The 27,243-nt window shown below is 41.0% G+C and overlaps 1 protein-coding gene across 2 annotated transcripts; it reads right to left on the reverse strand.

Annotated features, from left to right (window-relative positions):
• pnpla7a (patatin-like phospholipase domain containing 7a) lies at window positions 1–26,507 on the reverse strand. 2 transcript variants are annotated; one of them, XM_041059052.1, is made up of 36 exons: window positions 26,362–26,507; window positions 25,908–25,959; window positions 25,695–25,769; window positions 24,826–24,842; window positions 24,563–24,645; window positions 24,133–24,233; window positions 23,839–23,979; window positions 23,596–23,755; window positions 23,419–23,499; window positions 22,585–22,713; window positions 22,372–22,452; window positions 21,397–21,526; window positions 21,225–21,296; window positions 20,992–21,068; window positions 20,687–20,842; window positions 20,383–20,460; window positions 19,361–19,566; window positions 18,956–19,087; window positions 18,645–18,768; window positions 17,245–17,358; window positions 16,783–16,849; window positions 16,447–16,596; window positions 16,206–16,269; window positions 15,775–15,943; window positions 14,522–14,704; window positions 14,157–14,275; window positions 13,798–13,954; window positions 9,884–10,000; window positions 9,655–9,724; window positions 9,241–9,357; window positions 8,926–9,074; window positions 8,615–8,767; window positions 8,252–8,371; window positions 6,226–6,310; window positions 4,800–4,915; window positions 1–3,619 (listed from the first exon to the last, which is right to left on the reverse strand). In XM_041059052.1, the coding sequence occupies exons 3-36, from the start codon at window positions 25,748–25,750 to the stop codon at window positions 3,482–3,484; spliced, it is 3,912 nt and encodes a 1,303-aa protein (XP_040914986.1). In that variant the 5' UTR covers window positions 25,751–25,769; window positions 25,908–25,959; window positions 26,362–26,507; the 3' UTR covers window positions 1–3,481. The 2 variants fall into 2 exon arrangements, with proteins under 2 accessions (XP_040914986.1, XP_040914985.1); XM_041059051.1 differs by having other exon boundaries at window positions 24,826–24,913.
• Between the last annotated feature and the right edge of the window lie 736 nt (window positions 26,508–27,243).

Genomic DNA, 27,243 nt, shown 5'->3' on the forward strand with positions numbered 1-27,243 from the left:
AACAAACAGTGGTTTATTAGTAACAATTGATTATCATTAACAATAATTATCAAATAACATAAATATAGACGAGTAATAGATATCATACAGTACAGGCTTATTGGTAAACTTCATTCATCATTGTATATTAGTCATCAAAGTGAATGCCAAATGAGGGCACGAGTGGTTGTTTTTCCATATGGGTCATCTAAGGCTTTGTTACATTAGCTTCATGGCACAGCTCCATACATTACGTAAGCACTTTATCCATTTAATAAAGTAGTGAAACATTCATTCTGCCAGAAAACATCAATTCATTGTGCTCGGTTTTTGGAAACCACCCAAAAGTACAAAAAGTAACACAGTGCAAACACCAACAGCTCATTGGTAAACGACAGGCGTTTTCCCTCTCTCCCATTTTGCTCACACATACTCTGTGTCCGGACTCCATTTAACCCAAAAACATATGTTTCACTGACTCTCCACACATGTAAGGCTACAGGCACTGTAGCACCAGTATTTATGAAGCTCACAGCTTCACAGAGTGAGGCTCACAGGATGCTATATCAAGTGGGAAGAAAAAAAAAAAATTCAAAGTCACAATGGTAAACTAATAAATGGAGCCCGACCAATAAACTCGGCCAGCTGATATTAGCTTATTGCATGGTAAATGGGTATTGTGATCTCTAGTATGTGTCAGCTGATAAGTAACAAGTAAACTGAGGTACAGAAATGTAAAAAATATGTTGAGAGTAGTTTAAAAAATGGTGAAGCCATCGTGTCGTTCGTCTGCCAGAGAGCACTGGCAAGATTATTTTTCAACTGCAATCAATTTGTTATGCATTAACATGAAAATATCTGCCCATGTATTGTTGTCTGAGTTTTACACTCTCAAAAATTATTGGTATCAATATCAAAGATCAGTATTGGTAATAGTGGCTCAGGTGATACAGTAATTAAAGCTGAAACAATCAACAGAAAACAAATCAAACTATTCTGAAAATCAATTAATTGTTAGTCATTTTTCATTTGATGGTTCCTGCTTTACATTTGTCTTACGTAGGAAACTGAATCTCTTTGGGTTTTAGACTGAAGCTGTTTTTGAAACAATTTTTTTGACATTTTAAAAACTAAAAAAACTAATCTCTCAATTAAAAAAAAAATCACATTAATTGTTAATGATCATTAATCATTAGTGCAGCTGTAGTTACGATTAAGATGACGTTAACCCTATAAAGACGGTATAGTGTCACAGAGAGGCATGTTAATCAAAGCTGTATAACAGTTTGTTAGTATAATTGTGCATTGCATTGCATTTCTGGAATGATTGTCCAGCTGTCGTGACTTGTGCATAAAATTATCTACGGCTTAGGTTGTTTACATTCTTCGTTTAAATATATACTATTTAATTATTCAAAAATCTGATCATCTTAATGGCAGTATTTTTGTTTTCCAGTTTCAAAATAAATACAAATTAGATCCAAATCACAGAGGGAGAGAAAAAAAAAAAAGCTACAGGACATTTTGACAAGCCAAATAATTTGTGTTACAGCATGTTTCTGTGAAGAACTGCCCCGCAAACAGCCCCTCTGCATAAGCTGTACTGAGATGAGTGGAGCTTCAGAGTTCATCCAACAGATCTGCACTGTCTGCTGCTCAGTCTGCGTTTGATAGATTCAAAGCAGAAACAGATTTTTTTGGGGGTGGGGTGGGGGGGGGTTCTGTCTCACCAGCCAAGAGGGAAACTAGTGCTTTGAAGTGGACTGCAATCATTACTTCCCTCGGTGTCCCTGGCACACTGGGTATGACAAAACTGTGCTGACAGCCATGGCCGTGGAGTGTGCTGCTTGCTTTGCTCCCTGTTTTTTAAATTAGTGTTGTTTGCCAAGCGAGTGTTGGTGAGGATCATTAAACAGACTGAAGTGTACAAAACACTTAAAGGATGGGTTCACATTTTTTTTTCCCCACCAATCCTAAACTCACATGCCTACATTTACAGTGAAGAGAGTTACTGGTCGCTGTAATTAGCTCAGCTCAGCAATGAAACACTGTTTAGCGAGACGCCAAGAGGGGATTTTGTACTAAAGACTGTACCCTTGAAAGAAATCCACTTGATCTGTCAAACTCAGACTGCTGAAACCTCATTTTAGCTTCGAATGAATTTTAGAAAGTGTTTTTTTTTTTTTAACAGAATGAGGACTGTGGATTTTGTAACTTATCTCCTAAAGCAATCGCACTTTACATGTCGATTTGACAGAATCTATGGCACACTGGGTGAATGAAATGGCCCTCTTCACACCCCATCACCATGCGCTCTGCAAGGGCAGTTAAGACACGAGTTGCATTTTACGAGATACAGTTCACTGGGTTCGCATGCCTGCTCACAGACCCTGTGCTCTTTGGTTCAGGCTCAGCCTCTATTTAATGTCCCAAAGTACCAGAAGGGCATCAATTTGCCTCCAGCACGGAGGAGGTGGAATGATTACAGTAACTAATAACTCCTTCTGTGTTCATATAGGCATAATCTGAACCTGTCCTTTAATGTAGCCTTTGCAGTGTTTTGGCATGCACTGGCATGTTTTAGTCTGTATATAAGGGTCAGTTCATGCATATGCATGTTTGCATATAAATAAAAATTTACCACAGACATAACTATCAACAGTTTGCATTGGATCTGTGTGATCATTCAAAGTAGCAGCTGCCATCATTTTTAGCTTGTGACCCTTTCAACATAAAGTAATGTCTACTTGTGACCCCTCATCATAGGTTATGGCCTCATTGTGGACAGGATTTGTGAGCAGACTGATTTTGCCTTATTGGACTCTTTCATTTGAAAGATTTTCTGTGGCTTGAAGAGGTGAATATGTCCACTATTTGACAAGCAGGGGGGCTGTGAAAAGTCAGGAAATGATGCTGCTGTCGCTCTGCTGTTTTTTTTTAATGTAATATTTAAAGCTTTGTGGGGCAGATGGATACGTAAATGAAACTACCTCCATGTCTAGATAACAGAGGTGAAAAAGCACTTGTTTGTTTATAAGTGAACTGACCCTTTAACTACCTCAAATCTATTATTAGTTGCTATGTGATAAATATTTCATAGATATAATATCTCCTTACCTCTCCTTATCTTCTTGTTGTCTTCCACTGGACTGGTGTGATTCATGTAAAGCTACACAGTAATCTTAACTATCTCAATATGAGAAATAATTAGGCTTGCAGCTGCTCTTGTATGGACTAGGAATGCATAGGACTTACAGCTGAGTAAATGTTATACTTGATGCCCGTACTGAGATTCATGGGGGACTGTCATTTGTAATGTCAACCACACAGCTAATGAGGCCAGTTTACATCCGGCAAAATGGTAATCACGGTTACTCTGACCGTCTCAGGGGCAGGGAGCAGGTTGTGAGTCAGCGTAGGACAGACTGGAGGGTAAAATGTGGCAAAGACAGACAGGTTAAATTGCAATGACCTGTTCAGGCAGAGTTCATTTGACCGCTCTTCACTTAACTGACTGCCTGGAAAGGACTTCCTGGTTTGACGGCACGTCCGGTGGAGTGTCAGGGACGGTTGGGGACTGCGAGTGGCTACTTGTGAGTGAGGTATTGCGGCATGTACGTCTCCCTTCCAGCTCTTCATCCTGAGAATAAGAAGCAAAGTCAGGCATCAGTTGAGATACAAGGAGTTAAAATTACATTTTGTCAGAATAACATTCAACACATTTAATGAAATTATAAAGAAAAGGTGCTTAGAAATTCTATTGGTAATTTCATTTTGTCCCTCTTCTGTTTATTTATAAAACTCTATTCAAATCTCTGCTGGATATTCTCAGTTTCCCCATCTATACTAGAATCAGTTCATTGGCCACAGGCTCCAGTATACTGTCCAGTTTAACAAAAGGTATCTCTCCAGACCCCTTCTTTAATGGCCTGGGCAGGACGCCTCCAATCCATTCTCACTAATTATCTCTTTATTCCAGTTTTGTGTCTTAAGTACTAGAGACAGATGTGCATAATCAGCAGATCGATAAAGCAGAAAACTCGTTTGAATAAATTCAGTCATTGCTGTTTAAAATGTGCTAATACAGCTTCAGTTAAGAGTCAGGCTGAGGGATGATCTATTCAAGTATCACTTAACCTTTCTGCCTCTTCTGTAAAGTAATCACAGTATCTGAATTCACAGACTACAAGACTGTAGGAACCTCACATTTCTTATTTGGTTTGTGCCAATCTTTACAGCTGAAATTAGTTCCAACTCTTTTTGGCAAGGTGTACTTTTATAGATTTGATCAGTCGTAACACTTCTTTGTTGCTGTACTTTCCAGTAAAAACACAGTGACTCCAGTAGACTTTGATCATTTATGGACTGGGAAGGAGACTTCCCAGTCCATTAAATTATAGTTGGATCAAATCTTCCTCAAAACAAGTTGCTCAGTCTTTCTATCAGCTATGAAGGAATAGTCATTTCATTTTTTGCCTGATTTGGAAAACATTATTAATTTATTTTATTTATTTACTAATTGAATCTTGGCCTAATTAAAGAATCCCCTTATTTTTCAATTAGCTGGGCTGACAGTGTTTCGGGGTTATCAGTCGTATTATTGATAACTTTTAGCGCATTAATTAGCCTGGCTCCCGGATGAACTTGAACTTGCCCTGTAACACTAAAAATATGTTGTGTAGGGTAGAAAATAAATTAATTCCATTGGGAGTACACTAGCTGAACAGTTAGTTTACCCTGGGATGCTTGTTTTATACAAAACTTAAATGCTGTACTTAGCAAATCCCATAGTGTCCACACATATAACCAGAGGTTCGCACCGTGTCAACTGTCTCCTCCCCTTCAGTGTGATCTCCGTATCGATTGTACAGCTCCATGTCAGACAGAGCGCTCTCCACTGCCTCCTCTTCATAGTCAGTGTGGTAGTCTGACTCCTCTGATGAGGGGAAGGAGTGGAGGACAGGAAGCAAAGAAAGCACAGTGTGGGTGAATGAGTTTGAAAATGTGTGGTGTAAAAGAGGCGACAAGAACAAAGAGGAGGATGGAGATACCTGAGAAAAACATCACTGGTTGCATTTACACTGCATTCAGAAAATATTCAGACCACTTCAGTTTGTTTGTTTTTTTTTTTCCCACATTTGGTTATGCTGCAGTCTGAGGTGGGTTGGGGACTATCAGTTTTCAGAGATGTTGGATTATATTCAAGTCAGGGCTCAGACTGGGCCACACAAGGACAATCAGAGATTTGTCGCTCAGCCACTTCTCACTCCTATGTTGTCCCGTTTGTGTGCTTAGGGTCATTGTCCTTCAGCTCAGTCTGAGGTCCTGAGCACACTGGACCAGGTTTTCATTAAGGATCTCTCTGTACTTTGCTCCGTTCAGCTTTCCCACAGTCTCCCTGTCCCGACTGCTGAAAAACCAACCCTACAGCATGATGCAGCCACCGCCATGCTTCACCACTGGGATGGTACTGGGCAGCTGATGAGCAGTGCTCGGTCACCTCCAGGCCAAACAGTTCAATCGTGGTTTCATCAGACCAGAGAATCTTGTTTCTCACAGTCTGAGTCCTTTAGGTGCTTTTTTTTTTCTTTGCAAACACCAAGCGGCTTTCATGCGTCTTTCACTGATGAGAGGCTTCTGTCTGGCCACTCTGCCATAAAGGCCAGATCTGTGGAGTGCTGCAGTGATAGTTGTACTTCTGGAAGTTTCTCCCATCTCACACAGGATCTCTGAAGCACACCCACAGTGACCATCAGGTTCTTAGTCACCTCTCTTGCCAAGGACCTTCTTCCCCAGGTGCTCAGTTTGGCAGACTCTGACTACTCTCTGAATGCAATGTAAACATGTTTTTTTTTAATGTGATTTTAATATGTAAATTGTTCCTATTTGATTGCAAGTTCTGAATTTGAAATGTTAAATTTACACAGGTCCTATTTTCCATCAGCATGTTACAACCTGTGTGTTTACACTGTACACACATTATTGATATACTAACATTTCTTCTGCAGTGGAGATGCAGAAATCCATTTCCTCTTTCGTGGGAAACTGATTCATTTGTGAATAGAGTGCGACAGGAAAACAAAAACCCATCGAAAAACAAATAAGAGCAAGCACAGGAAAGACAAACATGGAGGAGAAAGTAATAGCGTGCTTTCTCCCAGACACTGTGTATACACGTCTGTGGATGGGGGAAAAAAAAAACGTATGATTGTGGTTGAAAGTGAGAGTGTTGGAGTGTGTGTTTACCATCCACCACAGGAGGTTTGACAGGCTCGATGCGGGACACAATTTCTGCCAGGTCAGTGAAGGAGGCATTGGGACACGTTACCACCTGAAAGACACACACAAAGACATACAGTATAAATATACACTCACATTAAAGAAATGCTGAAAATAGACTACAGACAGTTACGGGGACTCTGCTGTCATGCAATTATAATCTATTGGTATAAGCTAACTAGCCAGTTGTGCTCTACCTGCGCCAGCTGTGTTAAAACACTGTAATGTATTCCTCCCTACGTACACTGATGAAGGCACAAATAGCAGCCGGCAGTTTCTCGGAGGAGAAGGGAAGAGAGCTGAATGAAGTCTTTTTGTCTCCATGTTAAGCAACATTGTGCAGGTGTAATGTACCTTTACAATGGAAAACATGATACCAGTCATAATGGGAAAACCACAGAAAGCAGGGAAAGCTGTGATACATCTGAACAGGCTTTGGCTTGCTACTTTTAATGTAATCTTAGGAGTATGTTCCATAGAAACTGAAGCATTGTTTAGGGGCAAATAAAGCGATACCTGTTGTCGGTTGGTCACTTTTCTTTGAAACCTTTTTGTAACTACGCTCCGCTCCCCCCTTCTTTTAAAGTCTCTGCCAACAGCTTGTCGTGTTTTTTCGTGTGTGTCTGCATTTTGTGCGACACTCCTGAACATACAGTGCTACATTCAATGCATCACGGGAAGAGATGCATTATTTCCCCTGAGAGTTGCACCCTACAGTAGCATCTGAAAATAGAAAGTCACTCATTAAATGCCTATGTGGGATGGCTATTGTTTCAAAGAATAAGAACATGATTTATTTATAAAACAGTCTTAAGCATTATTGTTTCAAATCTACAACCGTAAATGTAGCTTCAATGTTCTTTCCTCTGTTGTTCAGGTGCATTTGTTAGATTGTTGCTTTGGGGCTATTGTCATGACTCCTCTCGTGAATCCTATTCCATTCTATTCTTCCCTTCATCCTCCTCATGTTGTTGCTCAGACTGGGGGTAAATATCTCATCTTTCTTCATCATTCTGTCTTTCCTCTTGTTTAGCTGGTCCTTTGTCTTTCTTTGACATTGCTGGGGGACATATCTGGTGTAGGGTAAATCTACTTCTCTGTACTTTAAGAGCAGACTGATTCATAGTTTTAATGTTATTACTTTTACAGCAGTGTAGACCTAAACCTAAAATATGATGCTGTTAACAACAAATGGCAGCAGACAATGAGGATATATGGTAGAAACAATACCAGTGAGAGAAAATGTAACCAATATAGCATAACCATTTGGTCGACTGCACATGAGAGGATGTGAAATTTGTCTGGAAGATGTGGGATGTTTATAGCCAAGTTTTAGATAAGTACGCTCATCAATCTGATATTACATTAAAAATGTAAGATTACTATAATTACCTTAGGTAACTAATGATTATTTTCAAATTCAGCCACATTTTCCTGATGAATTCTGTTTGGTAATACCTGTTCACTTTGTCCTGGATTTAAACTTGCGATTGCGATAATGTAGGCAAGCGTACTGAATGTTCTACAGAATCTAAGATGATTTCTGATGAGGATTTAACATTTGGGTACTACTGCGATGCAAGGACTAAGTCTATGGATTTTCCTAAATAAATTTCCAGTTTTCTCTACCTGTGCAAAACAGTACTTACTTAAATCCTTGGCCATAAAGAACAAGTGTAATTTGTGATGAGGCCTGAACGAATACATCAAAAAAGTGACTTAACTGAAACTATATTCTGATAAAGCTTCAAAAACTTATCACGACTCACTGTTTCATTGCAACCCTGTAGTCAGATCCTTTTAAACTGCTTTCATCAAAAAGTTAAAAAGTTAAAAAGTTAAAGTTTTGATAAGAATCTAGTATCATCCTGGCAACCCATGAGGAAAATAAGGCCCAGACTCTGTTGTTGCTCTGAACTGAACTATCTTTAATGGCTTTCTTGATATTTATTCTACAGCAGTCCCCTGTGGCTCTCCCTCCCTTTGTACTTACGTTGTTGTTGCTTTGCGTGTTGTGGAACTCCTCCTGGTGTCTGTCCTTCAACATTTTCTCCACCACTCCACTGCGCCTCCACACGTCAAACACAGTCTTGCCGTGCTGGTATCCCACCTCCTACATCACACATCACAAACACAACATATAAATATGGTCTTCTCTACTGATGAGCGTGATGAATCGTTAAAACATAAATGAACTCAGAATACTTTGTGGGAGTTTGTCTGGTATTTGTCACTGAAATGGACAGTTTTACAACAACTCATGAACAGGGCTAAAACAAAGAATAGAGAAACAAACAGCTGTGGAGTAAACAAAATAGAAATCAGAATCACAAGACGTAGCCTTTCTCAAACTTACAGCAATCTCATCAAACTTGCCAAACTCCAGAGTACGGTATCTGTCGATTGGAGGTCTGATGTACTCGCAGTAGTCACTGTTCTTCACAGACTCCAACTGCCTCACACAGCACACGTAGGCCAGCCGAGTCTGAATCTCTGCCATGTTCAACACCTAAGAACGCAAGTGTAGAAATGAACATATGTCACTGCAGAGAGAGAAAAAAAAAAACACCTCCAGAAATATCATCATTGGTATTCATAGGACTCATTTATTTTTAAAACACATCCTTGCACAGTATGTTGTGTCTTTATTTTTAATCGATGTATTACCTTTACTTTCTCAGCTAGGGGGTTGAGGCGTTTCCATAGCAGCCACCAGCCTGAGAGCGAGTCGCCATAATTAGTGAGGTTAGTTTCATCCCGGCTGCCCACGTCGATAGCTATCACCACTTTGGCCCCCATGGAGCGCGCAACATCGGCTGGGAGACAAAAGGTGGTGGGACAGGGACAGAATAAAGATTTGTGGGAAAAAAAAAAACAATCAAAGTCAAAATCATAGGTTATAAAATACGGCAGGGAAAAAGACATGAAACAACTGAGCAAATATATCAAGGTGCTGAGACAGAGAACAACAAGGGAACAAACCTGGCAAGTTGTTGATGTAGCCTCCATCCATCAGTAGGTGTCCATCTTTGGGGTCACAGAGAGGAGGCAGATACCCAGAAAGAGACATGCTGGCACGAACATACCGCCACAGAGAACCTCAAACAGCAAACAGGCAGCTCTTTAAGTTTTATGCCTATTGAGCACTATGTACTTAACTGAAAGCAGCCAACCTGAACCAAAAGAAAATTAAACTCTTGAACGAGACTAATGAAAGGGTCAGTTCATCAATGAGGACAGCGGTAGCAGATATCTCAATTTGAGACAGAAACTATCTGCAGAGCTAGATACCACTTAAGGTGAGGAAACTTTTTTATTTTTTTTAGGTGAAATGACCCTTTAAGCAAAAAATTCTTCAAAAGAAAAATATTGAAAAGGACAGAGCACTGTACCTACCATCAGTGTGTACTCTCATGGCCGAGGCAGTGATGTCTGTTGTGATATTGAAGTATGGGATCCAAAGGTCCTGCATACACATAAAACAGATCAACATAATGACACAAGTTCACAGTTTCATTTATTATCCTGCACCACCGGCTGATTTTTGTGCATCTCAATCAGCTGAAACAAATTCATTTCCATCCCTGTGCACTCTGATTCTGTTAGGTAACTTCATCTCACTCACCTCGATCTGTTTACTCTTGAAAACATTGCTGATGCTGGAGTTGAAAGCGGCGCCAGAAAACATGGAGGTGACTGGGTACGTCAAATCCAGGACCTTTTTAAACACTGATGTCATTTCCTACCGGGAAAGCCAGAGAAAAGAAAGGTCAAATGTTTTTGTTTTTCTTTCCTCCGCACAATTGCAAGATGTTCCATTTCCTCAAGTAGAATTAATCCCTCAAAATTAAAGTTTAATGTGCTGTAAAAGAAGGAGGATTTTTAGGGCCCGAGCACCGAGTGGTGCGAAGGCCCTATTGTTTTTGTAATGTTTATTATTATTATTATTATTATTATTATTATTATTATTATTATTCCTCCCAAACAACTGCATTTTTCAACCCCTTCCCATGCTCTAAAACGCCTGAAATTTTGCACACTCATCAGGTCTGGTGAAAAATTTGATATTTTGTGGTCCTTGTAAATGGGGGGGGCAAAATGGCTCTGCAGCGCCCCCTTGAAATTTTCAAAACCCCCCTCCCATTGGGCTTAGTTTGTCATAGGTGCATGAAAATTGGTACACATGTTGATCATACCGAGACACACCAAAAAGTCTCTTGACACCATGACCTCAACCCAACAGGAAGTCCGCCATTGTGGTCGGAAGTTGGCGATTTTGGCGAATTACACCATTGGTATGCGGACGAACTCGTGCTAGGGATTTCACCCGATCCACTTCATATTTGGTGGACCTCACCTCAAGACCATGATGATCAAAAGTTATCACAGAGTTTTCTCTAAGTTAAAGGGCGTGGCCTCTGTGGCCCGCCAAAGTTTGGTGGCGTTTGGTGAATTTGCCATGACATTTTGAATGGCTCTCACGTCCACATACTTTATCCAAACATCTTCAAACTTTATGAGCATGATGAGGGCTCTGCCCTGAACGCCTCCATATGTCAAACTCCCGCCTTACTCGTGGCGTCCCCTGCTGGTAACAGGAAATGACCTATTTTTACTCTGAAGTGTACTGCTCCTTAATAGTTGACACCATCGGCTTGGTTTCTGCTCTACAACCTTCCCAACTACTTGGTGAAGCTACATTATAAAGGCCGTGAAGCTGGGTGCAATGGCATCTGTGTGGCGGTGCGGCAACTGACGATCCCTCGCCGTGAAATTACGTTTGGATTTGTAATGCCCTTAACGACCTCCTATGATCATAAAAATTCATACACACGTTCTTGGGGGCTGGTCCTAGACTCTGATGGGGTTTTTGTAATTGGGCGGGGCAAAATGGCTCAACGGCGCCCCCTTGAAGATTTAAAATACCCCTCTCCATATGGGTTTTTTTGGAATACGAAGATGAAAATCAGTACACATAAAGAACACTTCAGGACGCACAAAAAAGTCTCTTGACACCATGACCTCAACCTAGCAGGAAGTCAGCCATTTTGTTTTTGGCGGCCAAATTTGAGTGCTTTCCACCATTGGTATGCGGATGAACTCGTGCTAGGGATTTCACCCGATCAACTTCATATCTGGTGGACCTCACCTCAAGACCATGATGATCAAAAGTTATAAGAGACTTTTCTCTAAGTTAAAGGGCGTGGCCTCTGTGGCTCGCCAAAGTTCGGTGGCGTTTGGTGAATTTGCCATGACATTTTGAATGGCTCTCACGTCCACATACTTTATCCAAACATCTTCAAACTTTATGAGCATGATGAGGGCTCTGCCCTGAACGGCTCCATATGTCAAACCCCCGCCTTACTCGTGGCGCCCCCTGCTGGTAACAGGAAATAACCTGTTTGTACTATGACGTGTACTGCTCCTTAATAGTTGACACCATCGGCTTGGTTTCTGCTCTACAACCTTCCCAACTACTTGGTGAAGCTACATTATAAAGGCCGTGAAGCTGGGTGCAATGGCATCTGTGTGGCGGCGCGGCAACTGACGATCCCTCGCCGTGAAATTACGTTTGGATTTGTAATGACCTTAACCACCTCCTATGATCCTAAAAATTCATACACACGTTCTTGGGGGCTGGTCCTAGACTCTGATGGGGTTTTTGTAATTGGGCGGGGCAAAATGGCTCAACGGCGCCCCCTTGAAGATTTAAAATACCCCTCTCCATATGGGTTTTTTTGGAATACAAAGATGAAAATCAGTACACATAAAGAACACTTCGGGACGCACAAAAAAGTCTCTTGACACCATGACCTCAACCCAGCAGGAAGTCGGCCATTTTGTTTTTGGCTGCCAAATTTGAGTGCTTTCCACCATTGGTATGCGGATGAACTCGTGCTAGGGATTTCACCCGATCAACTTCATATCTGGTGGACCTCACCTCAAGACCATGATGATCAAAAGTTATAACAGAATTTTCTCCAAGTTAAAGGGCGTGGCCTCTGTGGCTCGCCAAAGTTCGATGGCGTTTGGTGAATTTGCCATGACATTTTGAATGGCTCTCACGTCCACATACTTTATCCAAACATCTTCAAACTTTATGAGCATGATGAGGGCTCTGCCCTGAACGCCTCCATATGTCAAATCCCCGCCTTACTCGTGGCGCCCCCTGCTGGTAACAGGAAACAACCTGTTTGTACTATGACGTGTACTGGGTAGAAGAGGAGAGGACATAGGGGGACTCTGGTACTCTTGGCTGCGCCGGCTGCGACTCCGGTGGGTCGCAAGGGGTGCGAGGGCCCGTCATCGCTGCTTGCAGCTTTAATTATATATTGCTTTTGTGGACACCGTATAGAAGTTTTTGTCATTATTCCTCCCTGCAGATGTGTAAACATGCTTTTCTTATTAATCTGAAAAATCTTAAGATAAATTCACTCCCCACACAAAAAGCATGGTTATTTCAACAGACCAGCCTATTCTCTCACTTTGTTCATCTGACTTTGCTAAGGATAAACTCTTTTTTTTTTTATTTGCAACAATGGTTCTTATAATTTGATGCTAAAGGAGCAGAAACCCAGCCAGCTGCTTCTAGAGGGAAGGTTCAAAACCAAGGACAGAGCCAGAGGAGGAGGGGCTGGGTACGCTGTGGGAGAACAAATTCTACCACATGCTCTGAATGCAGACCTGAGACAGAGCAGGTGTCTCAAATTAGGCATCAAGGATGGTCACAGTATTAAATGAATTTCATATCACAGCTAAAAAGACTCTGTTCATGAGTTTAATGTGAAAACTATCCAGAGCTGTATGTACAACCCTAACTCATTACTTCTGATGGTTAATCAGTGCAGCACAGTTAATTACATAGCAGAGTTAACTGCATTACAATTAAATCATTTGCTGTTAGAAACAATCGCCGTCACGAAGACAGACTCTGTCTGTGGAAAGTCCAAAACCACAAAACAGAAAATGCTTGAATATATTCCTCTCTCCAAGAGACAGTGGGGCCTGTGGAGGAGGAGCTGTTGAACTCGGCTCCTCTTCTCAAAAAAAAAAAAAGAATATTGTTTATCTACTAAATTATCCCACTTAAAACATTTGTTTGTCATAATTATTTGGAATGGATTTTAGAGATAATTAGAAAATGCCATGCAGAGAGAAACACTTGTAGGTCTCCTGTTTCCAGGCTCTATAGACACCTGCACGATGTTATGTAACATCCTGAAGATGTTTGATCAAGGTCATGAAGCGGCTGTCCACTGCTCTGAATGTGTGTGTGTGCGTGCCCACTGCTCTGGGTGTGTGTGTTCACTACTTATGGAAGGGTAGTAAAATGCAGAGGTCAAATTTCATGTGAATGTAGAAAACATACTTGGACCCAGACCCACCCCCACCCCCACCCCTCCACCCCTCCACCCCTCCACCCCGGCACCCAGTACTGACTTATGACAGTATGGGGGACTTTAATGATAAATGAGATACAATTTGTAATGAAGACCAAACTGTCCAGCGTCATGTTGTTTTTGGTGCTTGGACTCTTACCATTGCCCATTCTCTGGCCCTCATCCTCATGCGGCTGTGGCTGCGGTCCTCAGCATACAGTGCCCCCATCAGGGAACCGATGGAAGTGCCCCCGATGAGGTCCACTGGGATGCCAGCCTCGCAGAGAGCTCGCAGTATCCCCACCTGAGAACAACCCCTGAACAGGAGGGGAGAGAAATAAACTAAGATTTGATTTAAGAATCAAAGAAAAACCATTTAAAAATCTTTGTGATGATGCTTTGAGGCTCTAACAGCTATAAAATCTATTATGTGCAGAAGAAGAATCATATTTCAAATTATGCAGAGAGAGAGAGAGAGAGAGAGAGAGAGAAAAATATGATTCAGGGGGTGGATGTTACCTTGCCCCTCCTCCTCCCAGAATAAGGGCAATAGCATTGCCCGTGAGGACTCGAGCCAGGCGGGAGAAGTCAGAGTGGCGGTCTGCTGGCTTCTCAAACACACGTTGATACAGCTCCAACTTAAAAAAAAAGAAAAAAAAAACAGAGGGAAATGTGATACAAGTAGCAAGAAGGGGTGAGAAATGATGGAGAGGAATTGAATGGATGACAAAAAAAGGATGAATAAGATATACAAGATCATGAAAAAATACTAAATGAAGAGGCTAATTGGGGAACAGCCAGAAGGGGACAAAGGAAACTGCTTTGATCTGCAGATGAGAATTGAGAAAGAAAAACAACACTTTGGCCGTATTTTCCATTCCTACCAGTTTGGGCAAGCTCCTCTTGGAGAAGACCCTTCGGGGACACGAGAGGTGGAGGTGTCTGGAGATCCAGCTTCGCATGTTCAGCCAGTCCACAGTTCCTTTGGGCGGGGGGCCATCTTCTCTGTGCAGCAGCACCAGCTGCTTCTGGGCACGCACTGCACTCCCCTCCAACATACGCTCCAGCTGGAGGGAAGGAATCGAGCACAGATATTTTAGAACATTTTATACTCCTCACTTTCTTCAGAGGGGCTCGTGTGTAGTGTTTGCACAGATGGAATAATGAGAGTTTTGAGCACTAGCCCAGAAAAATGCTGCAAAACATGACTACCAGAGATTGGACTGGGTTTAAGTAAGCACAATACCAGCCCTTGTACAGGTTTGTGACTCCAATTCCATGTTCGTATGTGGGAAAAATGTCAGGTTTACTTTCAGGGATAAATCAAGGATTATGAACCATACTGTAATCATATCTGTATTTGAGAATTCTGGGTAACAGGCTAAGCACTAAGCACTAATGGGAAGGTTATTTGAGAGATGAATGTTCATTTTAGTCACATTTTTTGAAGTGCAGTTTCCCAGCTGAAGCAGTTTTATTATATGTCCAGGTAAAAAAAAAAAAAAGAACAGGAAGAACAGGCTAAATAGTCTGAGACCAAGGTCAGATCTTCCATACCGTCAACAGACCCCCTGCTAAAGGTTTAGTGTATGTTCAAGGTGTGTGTGTGGGGGGGGGGGGTGTGTAAGTGTAAGTGTGTAAGTGTGTGTGCATGTGCCCTGAAAGATAAAATCAACCCAGAGCAATGACTCATTCTGTGCCTGGGCAAATATTGATCCATCTTTTCATTTCTCCCACCATCTCCTGTTAAACGGGCATACATTCCTTTCTCTATGCCCATTTTTCCCCATGAAGCCAATGGCTTCTCCTTAATTAGCTGGACGTGAACTTCCTTTCTCTCCCACCCCGCCACTCTCTCCATCCTCCCTTTCCTCATTTCTCCCATGCCCAGAGCTCAAATACAAAGCATGCACAGCCTCTGCAGCCATTATGCTGGTCAGACCCCCGGGGTATTCATATCACATCAGACAGAGACCTGCACATTCCTGCTTCATAGCTCACTGGTTTCAGCTTCTCAAATTTCTCTGTTATGTGTCAATGTGAATTGAGTAAAAATTAATACACTTGGATTTTAAACTGCTGGTTTAACACAACAAGCAACAAGCACTTTCCCCCTTACCCACCACAAACACCTCACCTCCCCAACGGCAGGGTCCTGCTCCCCTAGTCCCACGATGATGATGCAGTCAGCCTGACGAATGCACCGCTGTGTCCATGGGGTCAGTGTGTAGTCCGTCTGGTAGAGAACTATACGATGGATGTCTTCCTGTTGGCCCAGCCAGCTGGACAGACGGTACTCATGGACACTGAGGAGGAAAGGAGTCCATTAATAATAAGCTGCATTTCCGAGCTGGCAGCACACAGTAGATCCATTCTCCTGTTGTGCCAATAAAGCATACTTGAACTGAATTTAATGAATGAGTCAGAAAGAGAGAAAGCCCAAAGAAACAGTAAAATGAACCAAACATCAGTAGGACAGAGGAAAAGACATGATGTTGAAATGTTCGTTCAAGGCTATCACGTATATAACTTTTGTGGTGGGTGATGGAGAGAACTCCTGAAACATACCTGTCTAGTGCTGCAGCTCCAAGTCGCTGTTTGATAATGTCACTGGTCAGCAGAAGAGTGGGGCCTGCATGAGAAAGATGGCAGCAGTTACAGTCAATATGTTTGATTGAAGCACTTGACTTAAGACAGGTGAAGTGTCTTAACGCACTGCTACTAATTTAAAAACAAAAATTAGATTTTTAAAGTGTTCTCAAAGTAGGTTCAGACCTATTTACGTCAAACACCTATCTTTTTTTTTTACCTATTGCAATGAGTGCATGCTGTAGCTCCAAGGTAAAGGCAGTGAGAGGAACCTCCTCTGATACAGGCAGGACTGCAACAGTTGAGAGGTTGGAGGCTTGGTTCCCTGCATCCCATTTACTGCCTGGAGTGTGCAGGGCCAAACTGCGAGCTGGGGACAGAAGTACACATTAGTAAACCTCTCCTTCAAAGGTGAGCTGTGATAAACACCAAAACCAGTGGGACAACGCTAAGCTACCCTAAGTGTTGGCGAGACACAGCGTGTACACAGATGTGTTGCAAAGGATAAGCCAAAACCAAATATAACACACAATGATGCACAAGCAGACGCACACACCTGTCAGAGGACCATTAACCTGCTGGAGGATCTTCTGTCCTAGTAAGTGGATCAACCTGGTGACAACCTGAGATGCACAAACATTTTAGAGGCCGCTCTGTGTTACTTCATCAGGCAGACAGCAGCAGTTTCCTCAACATGTGTGCAGCAATGCTTTCTTTAAAATGTAATTTATGTGTACTAAATTAATCATGATTTTGATTCAAAATGTTAAGAAAAGTAAAAGAAAAATGGAAAGAATTTTGGGAGCTCTTTACCCACGCTACTATCCAGCTGAAGATGAATAATTCAAACTGTTCGTTGCTCAGGGCAAGGCTCAATCGACTCCAATCATTTTTAAGGAAATCAACTTCATTCATTTTCCATTTTTCTTTTTGGAAAGAACTACACACACTTGCTCTACCCAAAAAAATAAGCAGTGTTTTCTCATTAGTTTAATTTAACGCTTGAGGTTTGCCCTACCTGTGGGAACTTCCTCTTGATAGAACTGAGAGCTCCTTCTGGTAGCTTGGCCAGCTCCGAGTCTCTTACGGCATGCACCGTGGTGGCTCTGTTCTGATGGGTCAGGGCTTCCACCTGCCAAAAAATAAAGGACACGTCACATTGTTTAGTCTTGGTCAGATAACAAAATGTACTACCAAGTAAATCTTCACTTAAATATACAAATACTTTGCCGAATACCCCATTTACATTAAAAAATGTATCTATGTAACTTAAGATTTAAATCAGTTTTAAGTTTAAATTGTCTGTGACTGCTGAGCCTTGTGCTTGTCACTTGTAAACATCTCAGAGTTATAAATAAAAGTTCTCCACCTCATCATCCAGACTTGACGTCAACACAGAAGTGCTAAATATGTCTCTGAATGTTAGCCACCTTTCTAACAATCTTATTCCCACCATCACAGAAGCTGCAGTGACAGCTTCCCTCCTCCAGGTAACAGTTACCATAGCATCCATCAACCCAGGTTTTATTAGAAGCAATGTGGCAGAGACCAGCCACATCAGCCAATGGGAAAGTGGATGAAGTGTAACAGTGACGTTGCTTTACATAGTTTATCCGAACCGGCACTAGTATCCATTACTATCCAAATTAGTACTTATTTTTAAATGTTAACCCGCTGAGGATCAGCCTGGGGAAATACATGTTTACATGTTTTTATATGCTATGCAATACATGGTAAATGTATTGATTTGCTGGATAGATTAACAGATACTGGATACAGAATTTCTTCTTACAAAGATTTAACCAGACAACTGCTGTGAGCACACCCACACTCCCCCCGGCAGTCTTGGATGCGATGCTGGTGCAAACTCCTGTCTAAATGTGTCTGGAGTCGTCCCAAAAAGAGCCTGAGACAAAAGTGTTTGTTTTTTTTGTTTTTTTTTTACAGTATAAGCAGGTTGTTCACTTGTTCTTCCCCCCATTTATACGCAAGCACATTAGGTGAGGATAATAGAGAGTGTTATCTTGATTAGTTTTGTTAAATGCAGTTTCAGCTGGCTTGAATTTAGTGGTTAGCTAAATTTCTACCCTGGATATTCATAAGATGTGTTTTGTTTACTGGCAGTGGTGGTCGTCTTATGGTGATGTTTTTGAAGAACATACTGGCAGCCTCTGTTTTGTCCGCGGTATGTACTGACAGTGAATATGCTATGAATGTGATGATTAACTGCTGTTAATTAAATAATCTTCCATTATGCATATTCAAATCCGCACGATTTAGATCCTCAAGAAAAACACTGCACAATTTATTCTGATCTACAGACATTAATATTTATGAAGATGCCAAAAGTGAAAAATATTCATAGTTTTATACCCACTATCCACCATCTGTCTTCCCCCTTGCTATCGTAGTCCTTACCACTCCAATCAGGTCACCGCGTCCATACTCTCCTATCAGCTCCTTCTTGCCATCCTCCTTCATGATTACAGAGCGAAGTCGACCACTCAGCACTATGAAAGTACTGTCTGATTTCTCTCCCTGCCTGAAAAATATACAGAAAACTTAAATTCACTACACATCTGTAAACACGCCTGTGACCCACAACTACATTTAGGATTTTAGTTGCCTCCGCTGTTGGCTAATGAATCTTTAAAAAAATATATATATATATATTGACTGCTCTAACATGAATGCAGTTTTCAAAATATACAAAGTCATCAGTAAAATACCTGTAGACGGCCCTGCCAGCTTCCACGGCCATCCAGTCGAGAGCAAAGTCTATCTGTCTAACAAAAGATGACATCCTCCTCACCACTGTGTGAGCAACATTCAGCACTACTTTTGGCTCCACACGCATTATCCTGAGAAAGAAAAAACAGAAAAGCAAGGTAAAAGAAAACTCACAGACCATTTTCACTGCTCTTCTAAAGGTTTTTTCCGTCTTTTAAGTCTTTAAGGCTGAAGAAGAAACTAGAACATTTTCTTTGTAGATGCTTTGCTTCCCTGGCATCCTTTGGATTTTCGAAACTGAGTGCAGTCATGGTTTTCAGATTTCATGTAACCTCTGAGACAATTTTTATCACTACATATCTTGAATAGACTATTTTGCCTGGATGAGTGTCCATGTGACTCACTCATAGAAGTGGGTTTTGGAAATGGACAGGAAGCTGCAGTCTCGCTGAGCTCGGACAGTGAATATGAGAGGCTCTCCGGTCAGGACGGCAAGTTGGCCCACAAGTTCTCCCGGGTGCGTCACGAACAGACGAGTCTCTTCCTCACGGTCAATCATCCGCTGGTAAACGTGGAGGAGGCCAGAAATCACAAACTGGATGTTCACCTCCTAAAGCGCCAAGAGGACAAAGAGAGAAGAGCATAGGTCTGACGGTCAGAAGGCGAATCCCAAGACATGTTGATTTGTCGCCAATTCAAAAAATAACTTTAATAATAAATTACTGCAGCATTAGCTTTACTTTTTCTAATTTCTCCTTAAGATACAAAAAAGTATCATAGTACATGGAGACAATAAATAATACTGAATTACTGCAGAGACCTATATTTAAGCATGCGATTTTGGACAACAATCACCTAGTTTTTCAGCATTTTAATGTTTTGCAGTAGTGAAGTCTTGCATGACCTTACAAGTTGCAGAAAAAGCAGAAAATGTGTCCAGCTTAACGGATCAAACTGCCTTAAGCTTGAAGAGAAAAGATTTGAATTGTATTTCATTTATCTGCGTAGCTCAGTTCAGGCCTTTGTCCTTTGTGAGAGGCTCAGGGTCACTGTGTTCAAATTGTGCTTTACTACGCGGTTGTGGAAAATGATGCAAAATTAAGCCTTAAGACGAGCATAAAAGAAAATGTGGAGGACAGGAGCTATACTTCTTATACAGTGCAATTCAAGTTTTCTTGTTGATAGGAGCCACTACAGAACGGGTTTTACACATAAAAGGCTGTACCAGTGAACTTAGTGAGGCATGGCTGCTCCTGCAGTGCCTCTCCATCCTTCAGGGGAGACATGCCCCACATTTTTAAGAACCACAGCACTATATATCAATAACAAGGAATTAAAAGACAGAAAATGTAAAACCTTACACTATACCTTTAGTGTCACAGAACAGAAACAAAGGCGTAACTACTTTTCGAGTTGTCGCTCTAACCTGGTCTCCCTGACGAGCTACCACAGAACCAGCTTTGACTTGATGGAGTGTCACTCTGCCCTCAAGCAGAGTCGGATCCTGCAAAAGAAAAAAAAATACTCAGAACATCTGCTTATTAGAACATCAAAAAGACACTAAGCTCTCCTGATGCAGACCTGCCATCAGAACCTCCCATAACAGGAGTGTGTCACACTGCACAACATGCAGCACAAACAAAAATTAATATCACCTTTGTTTTTAAAATGATGCAATCCCTGACATACTTCTAACAGTTGAGGTTCATTTTCTGTAATCAGCCTCCCACCTGCAGCTGGATTATTCCCAGCAGGTCCTTCTTAGCAGCCTGGAGGATTGTGTTGCTCTTGCTGAGGTAGATGGCATCAGAGTGCCCCCCGCTGTCTGTGTAGTGAAACACTTCAGAGGGCGTGGGCTGCATTGTCACGCTCTTCTTCAGACTGGACTAGAGAGACAGACATGAGAGAGTGACTAATAAAGGAAAAAAAAAAAAAACAAGACAATCAGCAGCAGTGGATGCTGGGATGTGGAGTTACATCTACACAACCAAGCTCTGATTGAACGCAACAAGGTGACACAGCAGGAGACCCTTACCTTTTGAGTAACAGGGCTGGATGGAGCATCATCTATAGTGACTCGAGCTCGTTCACAAGCCATGTTCAGGTCATTACCTGTAAAGAGGAGGATTATGACTTTAAGTATGTCTGTGTCTGTCAGTATGTGTGTGTGTCCTTGCTTTCAGATCAGTGACTGTGATAAATCAGAGCAGGAAATTAATACAGGCATATGCCATTTGGTGAACGCGTCTTTCTAAGACAGTGACTCACCTGCACAGTCGGTGGGCATTGAGACGGAACGCAGCTTCCTGTAGCTGTTCGACGGGCTGTCCTTTACACCATCTGTTTAATGTAAAGCGAATGAGCAGCACTGGATTAGTCTCAGCACATTCTGAAATGCATATAGTGTATGTTTGAAATTATGTGTGTACGGCTATGTGACCTGTCTCTGCAGGGCTCTCCGTCGAGCAGGCAGGTAACTCATCCTGAAAGTGCAAGCGACGGGTTGTCTTCCCAGAATTTGCCTCTGCCAAAACACTGTTAATATTGGTCAAAGGCACTGCCTGGCTGTCCTGTCAATCAGTTAACAAAAAAATAAATAAAATCAGTTAACGGTCTGGAATACAGTTAAATATGCAATTGCCCTGAAAAAGTTTATTCAAAATAGAACTGAAACAGAGAAACTGACACGTCAAGATGATCACTGGTTTGTGAGCCAATTACAAATTTCTACAGAGCAACAACCCTAACAGTATCAGTGTTTTAACTTTGATTTAAAAAATAGTAGTATGGAGCCAGACTAGTCTATTAAACATAAAAGCTAAGTGACCCATTTTTAGAAATGGAGAGAGCAGTTACTGAACATCCGCAGTTCAGACTATCACACGCATAATAATGATACCCAAATACATTTTTTTGTTCTTTCAAGGGGTGCCAGTTGTGCTCATAATAACCAATCTGTGATTCTCTCCAGAAGATAATTTCACTTTCATATTAAAATTTTATGGTATTCAATTTATTACTTATTTGAGGGTGTCTGGAAACCTATTTAACTACAACAATCAGTATTTTTAAAGCCACATATTTCCTCACAAAAAAGAAAACATTAAAGATTATTCTGATTGTGATCAGAGTCAGAGCCAAGCCAGGTTTAAAGGTTGCTGGTCTCCCTGTTTTCTGTGGAGGGGTTGTAATCATTTTCATTCATTTTCACTGAGCTTTATAAAGGACTGAGTTATGATGCTGTGCTTAATGTTGTGTGAAATTAGCTAGCATGTGTGTGACCGAGTGTGTATGTGCCTTTCTGTGCTTGTTTATGTACAAAGTCATAACCACTGGTGCTTAGGTATTCAACGTGAGCCTCTCTGTGTGACTGTATACACACAAATAAGTGTGCGCTAATTAATTTCCCTCCTACCGGATTGAAGAGCTCAGTTGTTAGGCCCAGATAGTTATGTAACGCCAAGAAGGTGACTCTTTGGAGGCGCACCATGATTATCTGCAACACACACCAAATCAAACACTGAGGTAAACAGAGCAGAACATGCTATACATCAGGTTGTAGTTACATCCTATTAAGATCAAAATTATTGTGTTTTATTTCTTTCTTTGTTGTAAGTCAATCTGTTACCTGAATGACGCGCACAAGCGTCTCTGGGTATTTCTTGAATACTGACTCAAAGGCCGATGCAGATAAACGTAATATGGTGGAGCGCGTTGCAGCCCGCGCCGATACGGTCTTATATGGCGCTGGATAACCCTGATAAAGGCAAGAAACAACTGTTACAAAATAAGCAAAGACAGAGACATGAGACATCTTTGACCTCAGGGCTGATGGACAACTCATTAGAATTTCCCATGGAGTAATTAATAGGACTAAGCTATTTTCTACCTCAGTTTTTTTTTTACTGTATATGAACTTTTACTTCGTGCTCGCAGCATTTTAAACCTCCAGGATGATTAACTGCAAACATAAGTATGCTACTGCCTTAAAACGCCAGCAAAAATCACCAAAATTTCTATTTCCATCAGGTTTTTCTACGCTTTGATTTCTTTGTTTCTGAATTTTCATTGTTTGAATTAATGGGTCAGAGTAAAGTACAATCTATTCTGAGCAACAGCAATAAGAGTGTCTGAAAAAGATAAGAGAGAGAGAAAAATATTCAAGGTGTGGTCATCATTGCACCCCTAAAGGATCCAGCTTTAAGTAAAGATGTTTCATCTGAGTAGATGAGCAAAGGACAGTGTGACAAGACAGGAAATGGAAACAACACAAAGAATGCCCTTAGCAAAATATGAGGGTATGAGGGTAATAGAAAAAACAAATTGAGTTGAACAGGAAGTACAAAAGAACTACCTCTAAATTAGATGCATGCATGGAAAAATGAACAGTGGACAAGAGATGGAGGACAGAAGCAGCAGAAGTTAGTCTGATGTGAAGATGGAGGAGAAATAAGGAGCTCACAGTGATGATGTCCAGAATACTGAGCAGGCTGTGGACACTGTCTCCTGGAAGAACATCCTTCACAACCGGTTCTGTACCATCCTAAAAAGCAACAGCAAAACACAAATTCAAGAACCACTTTATGACAAAATCAAATTACTTTAGACTGAAAAGAAGGTCATCTGAAAATCCACATACATTTTCCTGGATACAGAGCTCGAGTCGTCCATCCTGGACCACGTAGATGCTATCGTCATCGTCTCCTGGTCTGAACAGACCTTCTCCTTCCTGTAGCTCAATGAAAATCATGTGGCGACACAGCTCCAGAAACAGGGGCTTCTCAAAATGACCCAAGACCCTGCAGGAAGTTGCAGAACAAAGACATTAGTGAAAAAACAGTGGAAGAGGTTAAAGCTGTGGGGAAGTTGTATATTTGTCTACCTGACATTCTTCAGCATGTAGAGGACTTCAGAAGGCAAGTTTGAGCTCTGCACATCAAACTCTGTTAGGTCGGCCTCCAGCAGTGAGGGAGGGGGTTCCTTTGGCTGCAGGGTGGGGGGGTCTTTACGGATCCTAAGGATTCTGTTGAAAGGTACAAAAAAGAATTATTAAACAAATCCCAATAATGAATATGACTGCACTCAGTTTCGAAAAGGTTCAAAATAAATCTAAAGAAATGTTTCAAGGTTTAATTTTCTCACAGAAATTTTTAAAAAATGTATTGATAGTGCTTACTTGCGAGCTATGCTCAGAACTTTGGTTCTTTTGCGTATTCGCTGTGGTTGCTTTGATACTGAGGTGGAGGTTGGGGGAGGAGTCGAGGACAGCGTCTGGACCTTAACAACCAAAACAAAGACAACATTTAAAACAACTGGACACCTAATTACTGGAGACAGAAAATTAAAAATTGGTTGATACTAGTTAACTTTAACCATTGATGTTAGATAATATCAGTGGTTAAAGTGCAGTATATGTCATGCAAGGAATCAAGTAGGTAACAACGCTCCATCTTTGCAGAGAAAATTGAGAAATTTTAAATTATGTACAGCACAACTAATGACGGTACATATCAAGGCACAGGCTACTGTATTTACCTAAACTGTTTAAAGATGAATCTATCAGACTATAAATGTTTATGTGTGACAGAAATGGAAAGAGAGGAAACCTTTCGCATTATCTTCCTTCCATAGAAGAGCACTTTATCTCTTTTTCTGAAGCGATAGTGAGGTACACCGGGCTGTTGTTCACCTTGTGACAGAAGCCAAAAACAAATTGCAGAAAAAGTCATATTAAGAATCTGAACAAAATTAAAGAGGATATATATTCACTTCCCTAAAGAGACTCATTTGCAGTAAGCAATAAACAAACACAATAAATATTATAGCATTAGAATAAATATGAGGTTCAGGAAGAGGTCGGATTACTCACGAGCAAGCTTGAATCTCCTGTAAAGGAAGAGCACCACAATGCCAATGAGTGAGATTGCAACTGCAGCTCCAATCACTACACCTGTGAGCTAGAAGACAGACAAGAGCATTGCAGCAGCTTAAGTATGCAACAGTTTGGTCACATGAGAAGGCATTGCAGTGTGGTTGTACACAGCATAGGCATTTGAGCTGTTGGTTTAGTAGCATTATCCGTCAAAGTCCAAAGCTGGGTCTCAGTTAAATACTGCATACTTCTAATTCTAACAACTAACACAATGAGTGTTGTATGACCTTGGAACATGGCTTGACATGGCTCCATGACAAGCACAAGCGCTTTACTTCCTCTATGTATGCAAACAAATGCAAACATGAGTTATGCAGGCAGGATAGCCAGATTTGACTGACACTCAAAACCACAGTTACAATGACAAAACATTTTTTTTTAAAGTCTTTGGGATAAGTTTATATTCAATGTTAAAAGTCTTCACTCACAATATATGAAAAGATATAAGCTTTAACTAGTTGTTTATCTAAGAGTTTACACATAATTGTGGTAAACTGAAATTAAATTTAGTATTGACAGTCATCAGTTATGAGTCATGCCAGGCCTGCTGAACTCCGTGCCATATCAGTCTCTATCATACTCATCACAGGAGTTGACAGACCAATATGTTGGATTATAGCCTGACTTTCCCTCAGTAAAAATTTCCCTAATGATACAAAAAGTAGGCCAAATGATCACAAAGTGATCACAAAATGATAATTTGATTGAGACAAAGCATTTAAAAAGCCCATCTGGGCAGAAAACCTCTGAATCTGACAATTCAGCTTGTTGAAAACAAAGGTTGTCAATAATTTGTTAATTCGTACCATGGTGGTCTGCATCCTCTCTTCCACAAACTGTTGCACTCGTGCTCTGAGGTCATTTTTGCTGCTCAGCAGAACCTAAAAACAGGAATTAGGATAAGACAGTTTCTTGAGTAAGCGTAGCACTAACTGAACTACCTATGAGCTGTTCAAATAAAGTCGCCACTGCTTCGCCAGTTGTTTCATCTATGTTTTAAAAGAAACTGTGGCGCTTACTGAACTGGTCCATTTGCACAATTCTCCATCTTCCTCTCCGTGGCAGTCCATCCTGTAAGACAATACTGCTTATAAACGCTACATCTGTGACCCAGATATAAAGCGACATTTGGGTAGAACCTCACAGAAACAGGAGCGGTATGGACGGGGAGGTTACAATTCATGGAGGGGTCGCAAGTTGGTGGGGGAAAAAAGGGGAAATTATGAAAACAAAACCATGGATTTGTAGATTAGCAACATTCCACCAGCCAATGAAGACTTCGTGTCTTCATTTAAATACAATTTCATGCCATAACAAGTCAGCCACAAACTGGTATAATTAATCAACAACAAAGAAACTGATGTTGATTTCAAGTGATTCACTTAATATGCTGTCAACGTTGACCATAACTTGACGTTAGCTAAAATAACATTAGCTAGCAGCTGGCTGGCTGACTGAGGTTAGCCATCTTACCTGTTATTATGACCAAAGTTATATTCACATCCGAGTATTGTCACTGTACAAAAAACACCGGGCTTGCTTTACGAGGATTTCTGTCGTGCTGCTTCAAGCCAGTAACATTTCAAAACAGACGATGGAGCGACGTTAGCATTTAGCTAACAAAGTTTTCTGTTTGCAGTCACTTGCTTAGCCCCGCCCACAATTCCACGTCAGCCAATAGTGTTTTTGATGTCTGCTGTTGCCTTGGTACCACTCTGAGCACTCGCCCAATCAGGAGCTGATTAAGCACATTCTAGTCTTCCTGTTGACAGTGTTAGAAGTATGGGATCTCTGCACCATACACAGCACAGCCTTTTAATAAAAGAAATAAACCTTTTAACGTAGGTTTTTGGTCAGTAGCACAGCATCACAATATTGTGTACTGTAATTACTGTTAGTTTAGATCTTATATGAAAGCTGCAGTGGTGGAAAGCAACAAAGTACATGTACTGAAGTACTAACTACAGAGCTGGGGGGCTTGTACTTAGGTATTTACATTTTAAGCCACTTTATATTTATTCTCCACTACATTTCGGAGGTAAATATTGTATTTTCACTCCAGAACATTTGTTTGACACTTGTAGTTGTTAGTTACTCGTTGATTGAGATAAAAAATAATACTACGAGTGTAAAATGTATTGCTATACAGTAGAATAGACAACCTAACAGTATATAAAGTAGTTAAGATTAGCCAGACCTACACCAGTTACAGTACTGCTTACATGTTAATGCATCTGTGATGGTAGTCCAATTATATAATACAATAAATAAACATTAACAAACAGTTTTGCTTGCATAATGAGCAATTTTACTTTTGATATTTTAGGCACATTTTGCTGTTATTCTATCTGTTTT

The sequence above is a fragment of the Toxotes jaculatrix genome, chromosome 16, assembly GCF_017976425.1.
Source record: "Toxotes jaculatrix isolate fToxJac2 chromosome 16, fToxJac2.pri, whole genome shotgun sequence".
NCBI classification, from domain to species: domain Eukaryota; kingdom Metazoa; phylum Chordata; class Actinopteri; family Toxotidae; genus Toxotes; species Toxotes jaculatrix.

Excerpts from the sequence above, each read along its gene's own strand:
- pnpla7a (XM_041059051.1), bottom strand. The coding sequence starts at position 25,958 with ATGGACTGCCACGGAGAGGAAGATGGAGAATTGTGCAAATGGACCAGT. Across the intron at positions 24,914-25,694 it reads AGAGGATGCAGACCACCATG|CTCACAGGTGTAGTGATTGG; the intron begins GTACGAATTAAC and ends TCTGTCTTCTAG. Across the intron at positions 20,461-20,686 it reads TGGGAATAATCCAGCTGCAG|GATCCGACTCTGCTTGAGGG; the intron begins GTGGGAGGCTGA and ends TTTCTTTTGCAG.